The sequence below is a fragment of the Lagopus muta genome, chromosome 3 (genome assembly GCF_023343835.1).
Source record: "Lagopus muta isolate bLagMut1 chromosome 3, bLagMut1 primary, whole genome shotgun sequence".
NCBI classification, from domain to species: Eukaryota; Metazoa; Chordata; class Aves; order Galliformes; family Phasianidae; genus Lagopus; species Lagopus muta.
Window position 1 is genome coordinate 46,084,883 of NC_064435.1, and position 18,622 is coordinate 46,103,504.

Below are 18,622 nucleotides of genomic sequence, written 5' to 3' on the forward strand. Positions count from 1 at the left end.
CTACTTTCTTGATTTAGACTTCAGTTAGTAACTGAAGATAAGTGAGAAAAAACTGGGTCTTGTCTGGATGTTTCCAGTCAAGGGCAGACAGAAGCATTTCACCTGATCTAACTCTGTTCATCATGGTCCATGGTGCAGAGTAGGAACTTCTTGTGTATACTTGTGAAAGCAAACATTCATTTTTCTCAATTGACTATGAAGAGAGCCTATCTTGCTGGGAGCATTCTTTTGGATGCACTGCAGTTAGTGAGAACCTTGGGGAAACAGACTGCAGGGGTTGGTAGGGGAAAAGGGTCAAGGAAGCACCACTTTCAATACCTTAGTGGTTCCTCTGATCCACTTGTCCCTCTGTGACTGACCATCCATCTGTACTGGGAGATCAAAAGTTAACTTTCTGCTAAGTGAAAAATGATCCTATGGGGCTATGATACTAGAAAAATGGCTATGATACAAGAATATACAGGCTGGCATCCATAGTCTCAGGTCATCTAGAATGATGTCTGTATCCCAGAGAAACAGAGTTGTTTTCACCAGGGCTGAAAACATGGATAACAGGGTACAGCTACCAGGCATGTGCCATATCTCTAAGAATAGAAAAGTCTCTAGCCTTCTTTAGTCTTCTTTTCATTTGTGCTATAGCTCCCACTGTACTTGCTTTACGAAGCTAACTGCAGGGAAATAGCATTGCTTATGCATGTATGAACGTGGTTAAGTGGACATAGTGGTGACAAGCTGATGGCTGGACTAGATGATCTTAGAAGTCTTTTCCAATCTTGATGATTCTATGATACCTTTATTTACCCAGATGTTTTTTATTGCAGTTTGATCCAAACGGTTATCTGTGGGCTCTAATTCACTTGGTCTGTGTTGGTAAGTCATCTTTGAAGGAACGACTGTGAAGAGTGAATTTGTTGAAGATGCAATTCAACTTTTCTTTTTTTTTTTAAATATTAGGGTTTTTGATGTAAGAAACATTTTAAAATAAAAAGGATAGTAAAGATAAGAAAATGTTTTCCTCTTGTAGCCTTTAGGTTGAAAACAACAGCAAATAGACTGAGAAGACAGGTGAAGAAAATGCATATACATTTTAATCAACACTACAGTTTTCTGGAGTTCTTAATGGTTGCCCAGTAAGAGACCCTTTTCCTCTCTGAGGGGAGAAGAAACATGAAGAACTGAATTTTTTTTTGTATGCACAGATTTTATTTAAAAGTTGACAAAAAAAAGTATTCTAAAATATTATGGAATGTTTCCAGAAGAAGGGTGTTGAAATGTTGGGGGTTTTGATGCAGTCATATGTATTCTTAAATAAAGAAGTTAATTAACAATGTGTTGCACGATCTGTAGGGTTTTTATATTTTTCTTTTGTTAGGTAAAGTCATTCTTCCCTGAAAAGCTGAAAACAGTCAGATGCCAAAAAAAATCTGAAGAAAAGCTGAGTAGCAGTATATAAGTAGGAGATTTGTGTATTTTGGAACATTAAGCTGGATAGTAAGGGATTTGTATTTAGTTCTTAGATCTCCTGTAGACTGAGTGATTTGTTTGTATGGTAAGTCTTGTCTGCAAATTGGGATGATTTCTTTAATTTGTCTTTCATACTGTAAAATTTGCAGCTCACAGGTTATGCATCTATAATTTGTGTTTAAGGAGATCTAGACATCATGTGCTAAAATGTTGTTAATATATAAATAAGAAGTATTTTTTTCTATAGGAAATGTTATAAACACCTGCTCATTTAGATAAAACAAAAAATCTAGGGATTTATCACTTGAAATACTTGTTTGCTGTAACTAGGGATGAGCTGAGCTGAGGCTTCTCTTTTGCAAAATATTGCCTACTGAAAAATGAATTGGTAAAGAATGCAATGAGCCTGGAGATCCTGCAAACAGCAGAGATGACTCGGAACAGACAACTGTAGGGTCTACGTAGATGAACATATCATAGAAGTTACCCAGAAAAATAGAAAAAAATTCTACAGCACTTTATGTATTCACACACACGTGTACTTCCCTCCCATGTTTTTTAGTTATTGTGAGCTGGACTAGCAGAAGCACACATGGCATGACAGTATTTTGAGATGATAACACTCTGGAAGCTGTTAATTTGAAGTGATAGGCTGATTTTACTAATGATTTAGGCATTTTTTGTGCCACATCGCTAAGTGTGATTCAGAGGGTTCTATCAGTACCATGAACAAATAAGCTGTTGTTTGTCATAATGATTGCATGTTATGGTAAATCTATGTCATTGCAATTACAGGGGCTTACAAAGTATTTCACAAGTTATGGAAGCCTAATTCTTTAAGGTAATGTGCTTTCACGTTCTTTTAAATAGAAGGAATTGCTATCAAAGAGGACTGATGTACATAGCACTCAGCTAAACTGTAGGGATCTCTGCTTTATCTGTGTGAACTGCATCACTCTTGGTTAATCATTAACGATTTTTGTTACAGGAAGAGCCATACTGTTGATAATCCCAGCAATACCATGTGGTTATTGATGTTTATACTGCTAACACAAACACTGAATTAGTTTTAAACAGTGTATTATCAAAGGATGATGACTCAGTCCTGGAAAAAGGTCCCATAGTTACCGTCACTGACATTAAGAGGAAATGTTAGTTTGTGTTAGCCTTAAAGCTTCATGGTTTGAATGTGTCAGTATCTCCCTTTGTGACACAATCTCAAAAGTGTTTAACGGCTGATGGGATGCCACAGGGTGTCAGTGTCTGTGTAACTCAAAAACCTTGAAACGTTGCACCAATCCTGTATGCAGTCTTACATCAGCCTTGCAGAAGTTGTTTTGAAAATAGGTGCAGTGTTCATACAGCATATGCATGGTGTCTGCTGTTGTCTGTATAGGGATGGATTTGTTGCCACTGCGTGTTATGTATATGTACGTAACATGTATATAGGGTCCAGAGAGGCTCCTTTATTTTAAAATGAATTTCCACCTTTGTTAAAATTTTAGCCAGGCTCACTGTATCTTTACTTTCAGTGTAACAGACTAGCAACAGAATTTGTGCAAATACTATGTAAATTAATAAGCTGATAAACTATTAGCATAATGTTGCAATATAAAATATAGGAAATAATATAAGCGTGCTACATAATTATGACATTATGTAGATATGTCGTAATATTGTGCTACTACTTGATATAGTGATCTATTTCTATCAGTGAACAGCATTACTGAAAGAATACCTTATTTTTAACTCTTCTCTCCCAGTGACTTGGACCAACAGTACATCAACTATGTATTCAGGTAAAATGAATAAGCCTTTGATACACTATGGCCGGTTTGTTTAGCATATATTTTCATCTTCAAACATGACTACTTTAGGAAACTCAGAGCTACCACTACTTAAATATATTTATTTAGCAAGACATGCATTGAAAAAATACGGCTTAACAGCTGCATGATTTTGGCTATGGCTGTAGGTGGACATGCCAATGTACACCTGGGGAGATAACGAGGTGTTAATTATGAATTTTTAATCACCATGTGCACAAGTGATCTCTCTTTTCCAGAAATAATATTTACAGAGTAACTCGCTGGCAAAACCTTCACCACAGACAAACTTGTACCAAATTGCCAGAGGGGGAGGCAGTGATTATAAAAGAACCACGTGCAAAGAACCTGAGCAATAACTGACTACTGAGAGTGCTGTCAGCAGAACTGAGTAATTCAGACATTTGGTTGTTTTTCCGATTTGGAGATATAAAACTGGCTTGTTATTTTGCAGTTAGTGAAAGAGCCTGAGTCACCAGAGTCCCCTGTATTTTTCTCAAAAACAAAATATTTTTTAAAAAGATTAGAAAAACCCAGTCATTTCTCCAGAAGAACCATACAAACCAGCGTACCTGCCGTGCATAGCTTCCACTAGATTTTTGTGAGGTTTTATTTAAATTAAGGCATATAGAACCTTCACTAGATCCTTGTCCATCCATAATCACATCTGCTTTTATGTATTGGCCTCTTGGAATGGTAAATAAAGTTGTATGAGAATGCTGTGGACTATGAGACTACAGATATGGAGCTCTATGGGAGGAGGATGGTTATAAGGACTGAAAGACATAAATTGATTTAGGTCAAATTGGAACACAGAAGTTAGGCATAAGCATAGGAAATTGAAGTTGTTCTTATCATTTGATTGTGTGCTTTAGTCTGACCACACTAAAGATCCCTGGTAGGAATACATCAAGAACACTGGTGAGGACAATATTTAACATCAGTTTCCATTTACCTTATGAATGTCATCAACATGGTAACAGCATATACCTCTTTCTATCATAGTCAGATCAGCTCTTCTGCTTCCAGTAAGTAATGCAGGTCACTGATGCGGGATCTGTATAGTTGCAGTGTCTGTTTACCAGGATCCCAAGCATTAACAATACCTGAACATCAATTTGCTTGAAGCAGGCTCTTGTTTTAAGTGAGTTGTTGTTTTCTATTTAGTGCGAAGTGCAAAGAAAATCAATTTTACTCAGAGGATGTGGTTGTATTTATTGAAATTGTTCTGAAGTGTGGTAGTCATGGAGCTTGCAGATATGCTGCTGTGTGCAGAGGTAATCTGTGAAGTCTTGAATGAGGTACAAATATATGTCTAATGTTGAAATAAGAATCATTAAACAAGCAGTGAAATGAATTGATTTTGTTGTTGTTTATCAGCTGCCCAACTCTGGCTCTTAGTTGTTATTTTAGTTGGAAATTGCATCTGGGCCTGAACCTTTAAATTCAGATTTTGGCCGAGGTCTTAATTTTGCAGCTATGATTGAAAAGTCCATGCCCTGTTCCCTGCCGTGTTAGCTTATAGGATCCTTTGAAGTCTGTGAAGTTGTGTCCAGCAGAGAGCAGGAGCACTACATCACATGGAAAGGATGAATCTTGCTATGGAGGTTTTCAGAAAGGAGAAGCTTCTCACTAAGGAACTGTGACATACAGTCCTGTGTGTTTAAGAACTTAGAGTTCCTATACTCCTTTCAGAGGAGTTGTGCAAATTGAGAGATGACTTTGTTAGCATCTCCTTTAAAGCAGAAATGTGTTCGTAGACGCCAAAAGCACTGGCAGGATTTGTCCCTTCATGAGACCTGTCAGCATGTAGATATCTTTGACAGGTCTGCCACTCCCCACATTTGGATGAAGCTGGTCATTGTGTTTGAGAGCGGTATAGAGTGGCTGACAGAGAATTATTGCAGAAACTTAATTTCTGTAGAAAACAGGCCAAAATGTTTTTAAATCGCACTGGATAGAAAACATTTTATTCTGAAACCTGCATGAGCACAAACTTCTGATAGGCAATTCTTGGTCAAAATTACTGTAAAAGTGTTTATCTCAAGTAGATGGTGTCCAGCATTAAGTTTTGTGAGTTAGCAAGCTGATTCCTCTAAGTAAGGCTTCTCAAAGACTGTTTTAGCTGTGGAGGAAGCTCGGGTGGTTAAGCTCCCAGTATATGGTAAGAAGAGGGGAGCAGAGAAACCCTGTGTAAGGATTTTGTTCCTGCTACAGCCCCATATCCAGGCTGTCCTTCTGGAACCCGCTGGATCCCTAATCTGATTTTATAACATAATTGTGCCTTTTTTATTGATATTCTGTTTAGGGCAGAGTTGCAGCACATCTTTAATGCCATCTAACCCTTTGACCTTAACCATCCCCACACTTCACAGGGAAGGTTTTGTTTTCTTCCTTATGTTTTCTTTGGGCTGAGGCCTGGGATGTCTGGTATAGTTATCAATAGTTTTATTTTATTTGAAAAGTGATAATGCAAAAAGCAAAAGTGAAGAAACACAGCTTAGTCATAATTCTCATCACTGTTGATACAGTTCTACTTCCAGTTGCCTGTTGTCTTTCTTACTGAGTCAGAAGCAATACTGTACGCACACTGATGATACTGTAGTGCTCTAGATACGTCATTTGCAGCACATTCGGTTTTCTAGCCACTGCCATGTGTGCTGGGAACCACTCTGAGCTTTTCCTCTGCTTTAACTTATCAGGTAACCTTCTACTGACTGACTTTGTGCTTTACTGCTATTACTGGGCCCAGTGAACTGTAAAAATCACTGGTAATTAGCCAGGGAAAAATACCTAGTGTTAGCATTCATAACTTTAATGAATGTCTTTTCACCTTCCTAAGTGCAGTGAGAAGAAAATACTCCTTTCTCCTTCTCCCTGTTGCCCTTTGGTTTTGTAATGAACGTGTGTTGTTAGTGTCTGGAGGAAGCTGCAGTTCTGCATTGGCAGACTTTCTTGCTTCTTCCAACCTACAGTGCTCCACCTTTGAAACAAAGTGGAATTAAAACATCTGGAAAAAGATAAGAAATCTATATGAAGAATTAACAGTGTTGAAGTAGGCTCTGTATCACAAACTCAGTGTGATGACCATGTAGGACCTCAGAAGTCTTAATTAGTTCTCCAGATGAGGATCAGGTCACAGCTCATTTTCTTGCTTGTTTGTATCTTTGTAAAAAGCATGCATCAGTTGAGCTGCTGCTTGGTTTTGTTTTCATGCAGTTTTCTAACTTGTTTAATTGCAGCATTTGTTCTTTCTTCAATTGACATTTGGAGAATGAATGTGCTGTTCATGTGCAACCATATTCTTAGGAGTGGGTATTTGACTTTTATGCAATATGTGGACATTTCTACAAACACAGACATTTGTGCAGACAGTTGAAATTCTCCCTTGGACAGGGGGCATTAAAGTCTAGACATTGTTATAATTTCCTATAGATTCTGTCTCAGTGGTGTCACCAGTTAGCTGAGTAGCAGCTTTGTTGGAATTGGTAATGAAATGCTAAGATGATTGTGAAGCGGTAGCCTGAGCTCATGGCAAATTGGGTTGCGTTAGAAGGACTACTTCACGTTGAGCGAAGTCACCGTCAGTATTGCTGAGACTGCAGACGGAGTACTCTGTTCAGTTTGGGGCGTCCCAGTTCAAGAAAGACACCAAGAAGCTGAAGATAGAGCAGGTCTAGTGACATTGTTAGGGACCTGGAGCATACAGCGTACTGGAAGGAGAGTTTGAAGGAGTTGGTCTGGCAGTGTGGAGACCGAGGTGCTACCTATAATTGCTTTCATTTTCTTGAAAGGGAGTTAAAAAGATGGCCAAGCCAAATTCTTCTAAGGAGAGTCAGGTAATATAATATGGAACAACAGCCATAAGTTGCTCCTGATAGCTTGAAAACTGAGTATCAGGAGAAACTTCTTCACTGGGAGGGTGGGGTGACTCTGGAACAAGTTACCCAGAGTAGAGTCTCTCTGATTGAAGGTTTTTGAGACCTGCTTCTTGAGATGGAGCCATAGAAGACATGTTTAAGTATTGTTGACAGCCCTCTTGCAAGTTAAAGATGGTGTTAAGGCAACCCTGAAGATTCATTTCCAGCTACCTTTTAAAAGATATGTATGCCTCATTTACTTTACTTAACTGGAATAAGTTTCACCATGAATAAAATTGCAAAGCTGCCAATTCGTAATGTTTGGACAAGGTCATAATTACTGCAATATGAAATCAATCCTTTTTATTTTTATTTTTAGTGTGGTGCTGTTGGCTTCTGCATCCCATCCAGCAGGTAAAGTGGATTAAGTTGCTGCTTTTTCAGATTTCCATATTCCTTTCCTTTTCGTGCTTCTTTTTAGTGGTCAGTCTTCACAGAAGGATTTCTCTGGAATTCAATTGCAATATGACTGATAATATTATATTGGTAGACAACTTTGCGTAATTCATGTGATACTTAGATATCTTTCTGAAGTGCCCTTTGTGAAGAAGCAGTGTGAGACAACCAGCAAAAAACAGCTTCTGAGGTGATACATGGTAAAGAGCAAGGATTCCCTCACTGAACACAACCTCTTGAGCGCAGTGTTCCAGTGCTCACAAAATTTACTGCGTTTCCTTCTCTGCATTTCCCTCAGTGCCATGCAAACGTTTTGTTGCTTTAAGACGTATCGCATCCTGTGACAGGATTTGGAGTAGCAAAAGATTACAGGCTAAAGTAACAGAAACTGAGTATTTCCACCATAAGTGAATGGTGGAAAATATTCCTCTCATACATGTATCTATCCTTTAGAATGATAAAGGTGTCCATCTGTTGCTCTCACTGAAACATTTTCTGAATCAGAAAAGCAAAGGAAAAAGCATTTAAATAAACCTGAATATCCCATTCAGATTGGTGATTTATCTTGTGTATCTAGCATTTTCCCATCAGTAGAGCCAGAAATGCTTTCAAAAAGTAAGCATTTCAAAATGTGAAAGATGGAGCATCTTCTTAATCTGTAGAGCCCAAGGGCTGTAGGAGCCCCAGGAATTGTTGCTACTGAGAGCAGCCAGAGCCCACATTCTTGGAAATGCAAGTACTCTAGAGCTCTGCCTTGATTTGGGAGGACTCTCTGAAACCTCTTGACTTTGCTCTGTGTCGCAGAGTTCAAATTCCAAAGGGAGAAGCAGCCAACATGTATCTGTGTTTCCTGTTGCTTCAATAGGAGCAATCACAAGCTCTGAAATAAAAGAAGCCACTAGCACTGGCAACTATTGATTCAGCAGGATCATCTGTATTCTAGCAAAGAATGCTCTTAAGTCTTATATAATTCCTTTCCTCCTTTCAAGCAAAGGCAGGAACTGGCTAGAATCAAGGTCACAGAGAAATTAAGCAGACCAGAAATGTGAAAAGCGTCATAAATGAAAAGTCAGCCAGCTGTAAAGACTCAAAGGAATGTTAAACTGGTAATGTTCATATAATTACTGTTCCCTGCTTTTAACAGAGGGTAATTTATTTTTTTTTCCTGTGTTCCACTGAGTATATTGCTTTGTCCCTCAGGTGATCTCTTCAGTGCCTTGGACTTTCCATTCCTCTACTTCTACAGATTTCATAGCAGTTGCTGTGCCAGGTAACTTCTCTGTTACGTGGATGTGTGAATTTTTTCATAATAAAAGATAATGTTAAGTTTCAACTTTGACCCTCAGTTAAAAACTCCAGAGGATTCAAAGCCTTAGTTATACCAGTTTGTGCTGGCATAAGCCAGTAAAACTCCAGAGAATATGTATCGGTGCATACCTGTGGCTATTCATTTGAAGGCATGAGTTCAAATGTGCTGGACTTTGTCTTGTCACAAATGAGGTAAATGTGATTGTTTGAGTATATTTCCTGTAGGTCTTAATTACCTCAAGAAATTTATTTGAAAAAAAAAAAATTGGAATATTTTTCCCCTCTGAGAAGAAAATATTTTTTTAAGCTGTCTGATGACAAAAAAATTTCCTGATTGTTAGGAATTGTATTTGTATTTTGATTCTGCATTAGAGTGTGTTATTAAAAATTATTGTTAAATAATTTCCCTGTCTAGATAGTTTTATGGTATTGAAGTGTTTTTTGTTTGTTTGTTTGTTTTTGAGAAAGAAATGTACACACTATGTTATATTATATGTATTGCAGTTAGCTGTTGAATAACTTGTTCCCCTGCAGCTAGGGGAAATCTGTTTCTTCTTGAAGAATCATAGAATCATAGAATGGTTTGGATTGGAAGGGACCTTTAAGCTCACCTAGCTCCAACCCCCTGCTATAGGCAGGGATACCTCCCTCTAGACCAGGTTGCTCAAAGCCCCATCCAGCCTGGCCTTGAACTCCTTCGGGGTGGAGGCATCCAAAACCTCACTGGACAGCCTGTTCCAGTGTCTCACCAGCCTCACAGTAAAGTCCTTCTCCTCAGGGCTGTTCTCAAGCCATTCTCTGCCCAGCCTGTACTTGTGCTTGGATTGCCCCAACACAGGTGCAGGACCTTGCACTTGGCCTTGCTGAACTCCATGGGTTTGTCATGGGCCCACCTACCAAGCCTGTCCATATCCCTCTGGATGTCATCCCTTCCCTATAGTGTATCAACTGCACCACTCAGCTTGGTGTTGTCTGTACACTTGCTGAGGATGCACTTGATCTCACTGTTGATGTCACCTACAGAAGTGTTGAACAGCACCAGTCTCTGTGCTGATCCCTGAGCAACGCTACTTGTCATTGGTCTTCATTTGGACACTGAGCCATTGACCACAACTCTCTGAGCGTGACCATCCAACCAATTTCTTATCCAGCGAGTTGTCTATCCATCAAATCCATTTTTCTCCAATTTGCCAACCAGAATGTTGTGCTGGACAATGTCAGATGCTTTGCACAAGTTGTGGTAGATAACGTCAGTTGCTCTTTTTTTATCCACTGACACTATATCTCCATCATAAAAGGCCACCAAGTTTGTCAGGAATGACTTGCCCTTGGTGCAGCCATGTTGGTCACCACAACATGGTCAGACAGGTTCTAATGGATATTTAGCTATCCTGGATATTCTCTTTCATGCTACTAGTATTTTACTACTTTTGCAGACTTCTGCTTCTGTTTCCATTGACCCAGCTTCAGCATGCGTGTATTAGATGGCACTGTACACTACACTCTTCTAAAACAATTGAAGAGGAATAGATGGAGAAACAAGCATCTCAGATGCTCACCATCTTGTCATGCAATGTCTCTGTAGATGTAAAGAATTTGAAGGAAACTTCTACAACATAAAGTAAGGGTAACTGATGCAGATAAACTGCTCAGAATGTCTGAGGCATTAGTAGTTAGATGCAAACTACTCTATTTATTTAATGAAACAAACATATATTTAATTCTGACATCAGTATTTCAGGTATAATAATTAGCTGTTCTGTCTGAATTACACCAAACATCTTCAAGTCACTTTGACTAACAGCACTTTTCACCAGGACAGAAGGTGCAGAACAAATTTTAATCAGCTACTGGACTTTCAGAATATTGAGCAGTGGTGCTTCACTGAACTGTCTCATTTCTCAGGGCGGGATGTTGTGTGACTGGTAGCTTCTGTTTGCTTCTGTTTTTTGTCACTAAAGTACTGTCTTTCTTAGCTGTGTCCACTGGGGTCTTGTGCTAACGGCTCAGTGTAGGAAACCATAGTGCCTCCTGCTTCTGGGCAGTTACCTTACACTACCATTTGTTGTATGACAAATAGCTGTGTATTGACATGTGGTTGAGACATGATTTTCTACATGCCTTGAGCAGGGAGCAGCACTTTGCTCAGGTGCTGGAGTCCAGCGTAGAAATTCTAGCCTGCTATTGCAGGGAATATGTCAAACGTCAAGAACTGCTCATCCATTTCAAGGACTTTTTGCTAAGGCACTTCTTGCTGCTCCACCTGAGGGCCCCATTGATCCTATTTCCTTTACCATGCAATTTCCCATGGTAGTTAGTAATCTCTCATGCCCCACAGCCTTATGTATCTTGAAGTCCTTTTCTATTCCCTCTTGCTAATTTACGCTATTTCAGTGTTCAGAGAGTATGTTACAAGTAGAAAAAAATCCACAGCAAAGGTTGTAAGCCTCATGAGGTCCGATTAGCTGTGGAACAAAGTTTCTTCAAAGGTAGCATTGGCTACAGGAGGGACTACTGTCCTATATGACTTTAGAGTCAAAATTAACTGCATTGTCAATAAGAGCTTTGGAGTGTTCTCTCTTTACTGCTATTGAATCTTCTACCTGTTATCTGGGAAGGATATATGTGAGTTCTTAATTAGAAAATAGGTTTCATGAAGTTTAAACAGCTTGAAAGCTTCAGGAAGCAGCTTTCCAATGGTTATCCTTTGGTTCAACCTCTGTGGAGGTGGAAGTAAGTTTCTTGCCAACCATGTGGCTTCTCTTGAAATCAGCATTGCCTTTATTTAAAGCTGTTTCAAGTGTCTCAAGTTAAATATTTGGCCCCATTTTTCCAATAATCTCTACTTTTCTGATTACACAAGTATATTAGAGACTAGCCATTAAGACTTGCTTTACTCAGACCCCAGTCACTGACTGAGCAAAACCCCAGATTTGCTGGACATAATGTAAGCTCTTTTGTTGACCAGCTTGCTTTGTTCAAATGAGATTAACACTACTTGAAGGGTACTTGTTCAGATCTACATTAGGAAAACTGAGATGCTTGTAAAAGACCGCTTAACTGAAATTAAGAGAATTTATTGACAAGTTTTCCCTATCCTTTGCAGTGGACTCTTGGGATTCTTTCTGATGTTGCACACAGTGAAGCTAAAAAGCAGCACAACCTCAGGGCAATATGCAGCATGGAGTTTCCTTGCAAAGGTAAGAAAAAAGGTCATACAGAAATGTAGGAGGACAGAGGAAATCCTGAATTTCCTTAGTTTCCCCCGCTATTCCTACTTGATAGGGCCTGTCCATTCAGGCTGCTCATAGACATTAGGTATCCATCAGGTATCGTTTGAGTCCATAGTAAACCTGAATCATTAGCAAAGATAAAAGACTTTGTATAGACCAAGTTCAGTGGAGCTGTTCTGATTACTGTAGCTGAGGATTTGGCCTACTGAATTCAAGCAGTGTAAATCAAAAAATGCCAAAGGTGTTCTGGAGAAAAATGTTCTTTCTGATAGTGTGTGCATCACCTCTTTCCAGTATGTCAGAATCAAGAACTAAGAGCAGTTCTGTGAAGGTAAGCACCAGAACTCCCACTGCCATCATCGTGGGACAGAGAATGTCATTTGCCTTGACATTTCCAGAGTTTCTGACAGTATCTGCTACAGTGCTCTTGTATTCAAATGTGGCTGTTACATTCTGGATGGTCAATTAGGTGGATGAAAGACTAGTTGGATAATCTGGCTCAGATTGTAATAGTTAACAATTCCTGTTCTTTCTAGAGACTTGTGACAGCTCAAGTAGGCAGGAGTATATCCTGGAAGCTATCCTGTTTAACATCTCTGTCAGGGAATAATAGGTGATAGAGAAACTCAAGTGAGAAGAACAGCAACTGAAGCTTGGTTTGTTCAGTATAGAGAGTTTCATTATGGTCTTTGTGGCCTACAGCTTCCTCACAAGGGGAGTGAAGAAGCAGGTGCTAATCTCTTCTCTATAGTGATGGTGATTGGACCCAAGGAAACAAGCATGGAGCTGTGTCATGGGAGGATCAGATTGGGTGTTAAGAAAAGGTTCATCTCCAAGAGGGGGTTGGGCACTGGAACAAGGTCCCCAGGGCAGTTGTCACAGCACCAAGATGTATTTAGACAATACTCTCAGATGTATGGTTTGAATTTTGAGTGGTTCTTGATGGGAGCTAGGAGTTGGACTCAGTGAGTTCCTTCCAGCTCGGGATCTTCTGTGATTCTATGACCAGTCAATAGCACCAAGGACAGTGTTGCCCTCCTGAGGGATTTGGACAGACTGGAGGTATGAGTCTTGCATAATTCAGCAGGGACAGATGTGAAGTCCTGCACATAGAAAGGAAGTATCCCTGGCAATATTACAAATTGGAGACTGCCTGGCTGGGAAGCAGCTCTGTGAGAAAGAACCTCGGGATTTTGGTAGACAGCAAACTGACCATGAGCCACAGCATGTCCTGGCAATAAAGAAGACCAAAAGTGTCCTGAATTGTATTAGAAGTAGCAAAGACAGTAAATTAATGGAAGCCATCATTTCCTTCTACTCACCTCTTGTTAGACCCCTTTTGGAATTGGGAATCATCATAGAATCATTTTGGTTGGAAAAGACCTTCAAGATCATCAAGCCTGATCAACAACCTGACCTACCAAGTCTAATCATTAAACCGTGTCCTTTCATTCCATGGCAGTATTTCTTAAGTGCCTCAAGAATTGGGGATTCCACCGCTGCTCTAGGCAGCACATTCCAATGCTTGACCACCCTTTCCACAAAGAAATTCCTTCTCATGTCCAATCCAAACCTTTCCTGGTACAGCTTGAGGCTGTTTCCTGCATCCTATCACATCACCTGAGAAAAATGACTGATACCTTCTTTGCTGCAACCTTTCAGGTAGTTGTAGTGAGCAACAAGATCTCTCCCCAGACTAAGCAGCCTCCGTTCCCTCAGTCGCTCCTCATAATTCTTGTTTTCTAACACTCTCACCAGCTTTGTTGTTCCTGTCTGAACACATCTGAATAATTTAGTAAACTTCTTGTGGTGAGGGGTCTCAAAATGAACATGATATTCAAGTTGCCACATACAAGGGAACAATTTTTTTCCTAGTCCTGCTGGCAGCACTGATTTTGATGCAGGCCAGGATGCCCTTGGCCCTTTTCTGCTGGGCAACTTCCCAAACACTCTTCCCCAAGCCTGTACTGCTACATAGGGGTGTTATGACCCCAGTGCAGGACTTGACACTTTGCTTTATTGAATGTTATGCAGTTGAACTTAGCCCATTGATCTAGCCTATCTAGGCTAGAATTTTCTTTAGGGTCCGTTAATACAAGGAAGACACTGATGAATTGTAGTGATTTTAGCATAGTCACCAAGATAGTCATTGGCTTAGTAATCATGCCCTCTTGGGAAAGGCTGCAGGACTTTCGGTTTATTCAGTCTGGAGCTGAACAGCTGGAAAGATCCCTCTGGGAGGAAGTCCTTCTGGGGGACACTTAGCAGCAGCTCCTTCAGTTATTCTAGGGGGGCTGTGCAGTCTACGTCTGTGAAGGCTTTCAAGATCCAACTGCACAAAGTGGTGAGCAACCTGCTCTGATGCCCTTAGATCAATTCCTATTAAAATTACCCCATGATTTGTGAATTGAAAGTCTGGCTGTACTTGTCGTAAGTTAATAACAGCTTATCTATTACATTATCAATAGTAAATGCAGTCAGAAAAGCTAATCTGACTCCTCTTCCCTTGTTAGATATTACTTAGTTTTCATTACCCTCAGCTAGGTCATATGAAAATCACAACCTTGTTATGTTGTTGATGATCACAACTTTCTTACTACACTGAATGAACTGTTACCTTAAGAAAAAGTAAACTTGCACAATATGCCTCTTTACAATCTGTGCTGAGACTATTCTTTGCTGGTTTGGTGTTTATTTTTGGTTTTGTTTTTTTCTGGCTGTAACAAGAAGGGAGCAGTGTGGCTCATTTTTGCTTTACCAACTGTTTCAACGTTGTACAATTCACACAGAGTTTCTCACAAGTTTAAATTTTTCACAAACATTCTGACTGCACAGATTTTAATGCCTTACCTTTCTTCTTGCTCCTTGGTGTCAGGTCAGCTGACCTGAAATTTACTCCTACATTTATGGTTTTTAGTTCTCTGGGCTGGAGATGGGAATAGCTGTCTCTGCTAGTAGGTATCGTGTGTAACAAGAAATGGTTCTACATGTGGTATTTATGACCTGTCTGTAAAAAATTTAAGCAAAGATGTGTTGTGAAATATACTTTAAGCAGTTTGGGTCCTTCCCAGCTGAAGTGAATCAGAGCCACAAAGTCTGGACTGGATCAAAGCTTTCCCAACATTCAAGTATTTCTAGATTTGTGGGGGTTTGGCCAGGTCTAGAAAGAAATCAGACAAAGTTTGTTCTAGCCACTGTTGTCAGTAAGATTACGTGCTTTAGTAGCAACTGAACATTTTAGCTTGTATCACTGTGATAATTCAATCTGTTCTTTAGCCTTAAAAATCAGCGTGCAGCACGTGGTTTAATTACTCATCTCACTTAGAAAGACTTTTGTAACAGAACAAATTAGTTCTTTTCCTACTGTAACTTCTAACCTAGTGCTCTAATTATATACCTTGTCTCCAATTCAAAGAGGGAAATAAGCAATACAGATATGAGATATTTCTATAATTTCTGAGTAATTTTATCAAAACTAGCAGTTTCCTCAGTGTCTTCCATTAGTGTTTAAAGCTCACTATGAGAATATTTTAGAGCTCAGTTATACCCATCCGAGACAGTATTAGGATCATGGAGGAGCTGCTGCTCTGAGTGCTGAAATGCAACTGATTCTGGGGTAGATGACAGTGAATGCTTCGAAAATCCAGATACACATCAATTTTAGAATGGGACAGACACAGATAGGTAGAAAGCAATGAGCTGAATGGCTGTTTGCCTGCAAAGGTAAGGGTTGACCTACCAGCTCCTGCAAAATTCTCACCAGCTGTCTTGCAATAATAAGGAACCACTGATTTACATATGGATTAGTTAGGAAGAATCATATCTACCTGATTACTAATGCTGCTTCCTGCAAGTGTTAGGAGGCATTATCAGTACATACTGATCCAACTCAAGCCTGAGTGAGGGCTGTCTCAAACACATCATAAGCCATGAAAGGCACAAAAAGTAGTATTGTAAAAATATCTTCAAACTCAAGTGTGCAACTCCTTTAAAAAAAAGGGCAGGGAAGGGAAGGGAATTGATGTGGATAAAGAATACAGATAAAAACTATTTGATTTTGGACTTGGAGAATGAGATCCATTGGGGGGGGAGGGGAGGAGGGGAGAAGTCTGGGTAACAACAGCAACTTTACATTCCCACTCGAGCATTTTTCTTGTATTGAGTAGTGCCCTAGATTGTCCTCTTAATCTCTCAGTCTGACTGCAGTTTTTACCAGCAATTGGAAAGGAGAAGCACTTGAGTCCAGAATATGTTTATCCTGCAAATGAGCCAGGAAGAGAGAATGCTGTAGCCCTCAGACAGCAAGCAGCACAAGCCTCTAGGGAGGTGCAGAGAATTGCAGAATCTGTTTTCCATTTGGATGCTTTGTACCTATGTGACTGACAAGCTGGGGGCTGAGATTGCTGCCACCACTTCATTTCTTGTTAAGTATTGATAGACCAATAAACTAACCATGAGATTTAGTTGGGTTTCTTTAGGGATCCAAGGATACATTCTTTGTGAAGCCCACATATTTGGCCTTCCTGCCCTCTAATATTTCATTCACTTAAAAACTAGAGCTGGGTTATAACTTGCGTTTTACAGTGGTTACTTTGGCGGTAGCAACTTAATCATTGCATGAGGTCTTTAAGTTCTTTCCCGTAATGATTTTTGATAGCTTTCATGTCGAAGCATTGCTCTGTGCATAGACAGGTGAAGCACAGGTTCCATCTGTGTGCATAACCCTGCGTGATGTCTTTGGTGACAAACACACTGCACTTGTGCTGTGAAAGCAAACATTGTGCGCGTTAGTCATATCTGTATAGATTGGTGAGGAATGCCAAAAAATTGCTAAAGTGATTTGAAAAGCAAACAAAAAAGTTGTTTAAAAGCCCAAGAAATATGGAATGCTTTGTCATAGCCCTGCACAGATTTAATCCCCAGGAGAGCAGGGATTTGAAGCTGGATGAGATTTTTTGTTTTGATTTGAAAGCTGTGCTAGCATTATGGGTTGTGTACTGGAAAGAAAAACTGGAGATGCTCATATACACAGACAGAAGCATCTGGTGAGAGTGCTAATGAGCCTTAACAGTGTTGTCAGGGAGTTTGTTTAGATTAGGGCTGCCAATCTATATCTGATGATTAAACCTGTTAGTGCCTCTAAAAATCAAGCAGCAGAAATACACTGCATCATGAATAGAATGGAACAGTGGTATCTCTTAACTTTCGGCAAGACACTTGTTACTTATGAATTTATACTCCTATTTCTTATTTAGTGTTATCCCAGTAAAACTTGTGGCAGTGAATTCAGCTCTCCAGTAGAAACCTCCTGAGACAAATTTTATAAGGAGGAAGAATGAAAGGGAAGGGCAGTAGGAGGTGGGTTTAGGATTTTCTCTTTCTTCCTCCTTTCTGTGAAGAAATGAAGTTGAAGAACTGCAATCAGACTGCACTGAATTTTTCACAAGTTTTTGTACATTGTCGGGAAGAAAACTTATGCAGGAATATGCCTGTCTTTTCTTTATGCCCATCCAGTGCGCAATTGTTTAATCTCTAGTGTATCCGAATCACGTTGGAAGCTCCTTGGTTCATAAGAGCATCTACCAACAGCTGCTTTGGTTCCCTGTTTATTAACTTTAGAAGCATTTGCTCCAGGTCTCCCCGTATTTTATGCTGGCGGCCAGGCATTGCAAAAGTAGTTCTGCAGGAACATCTGAAAGAACATCTTTTCTGCAGGTCCCACATAACTGACTGTTGTCCACTGTACTTATACCCCAGAAGTTTTGGTCATCCCCCAGAATACCTAACAGCTATTCAGGATGTCTCCTGTAGTCTTTGATTTTTGATTTTGTGTCTGTGCATCTGCTCTTTAGGTCCCCATGGTGTCTTGAAGAGAAAGCATAGAGTATATCCGTATTTATATGATAAAGGATGATAACTCTCCTAAAGATTGAAAAGCACTGACATTTTTTTATTAAAGCAGAAATTCACTTTTTTCTTCACTTCTCATAAAATAGAAAGGCTACAGCGGCAAATCTTCTGGGGCTCCTAGCCTGGTTATGCTCACTGTTCCTCTTCACACATAGCAATTGACTTAAGAATTGTATCTACTTAATTTAAAGAGGCAAACCAACTCAGAGAAATAAAACAAATTCATCTCTTTTCTACATGTTTGCAGTTTTAATCCTTTTCCCGAAGCACATGCACTCCTAATGTCAATTTCTTAGTTCCTGTCTTGCACTGCTACTTAGCATATAAGTGCTATAAAATATTGTCCATAACATCAGCTCATTACTTCTGCTCAGCGGTGTTTACTTACAGAAATAAGTGCCATTGTAAGAGTCTTGCTATTGGCACCAGATGAAGCAAATGGCTCCCTTGTGCATCTCTGCCCTGTTGGGAGAGGATTCCGGATAAACGCTTGTGTTTAAAGATTTTATGTGTGTATCATAACCAGAAGAATGTGTTTGGCTGCCTGGCACTTGACTGTTTGGTT

The 18,622-nt window shown here is 39.7% G+C and overlaps 1 protein-coding gene across 6 annotated transcripts in view; it reads left to right on the plus strand.

Annotated features, from left to right (window-relative positions):
- Positions 1–18,622, plus strand: part of TMEM241 (transmembrane protein 241) — a 50,568-nt gene that overhangs the window by 14,327 nt on the left and 17,619 nt on the right. For 4 of the 6 annotated variants that reach the window (XM_048938816.1, XM_048938815.1, XM_048938818.1 and 1 more), the window contains exons 8-13: positions 822–870; positions 2,260–2,305; positions 3,228–3,263; positions 7,530–7,564; positions 8,807–8,876; positions 12,021–12,114. In XM_048938816.1, the coding sequence (XP_048794773.1) occupies positions 822–870; positions 2,260–2,305; positions 3,228–3,263; positions 7,530–7,564; positions 8,807–8,876; positions 12,021–12,114 (330 nt within the window). The remainder of the gene's footprint in view (positions 1–821; positions 871–2,259; positions 2,306–3,227; positions 3,264–7,529; positions 7,565–8,806; positions 8,877–12,020; positions 12,115–18,622) is intronic. The other 2 variants (XM_048938820.1, XM_048938819.1) reach the window with 2 other exon arrangements.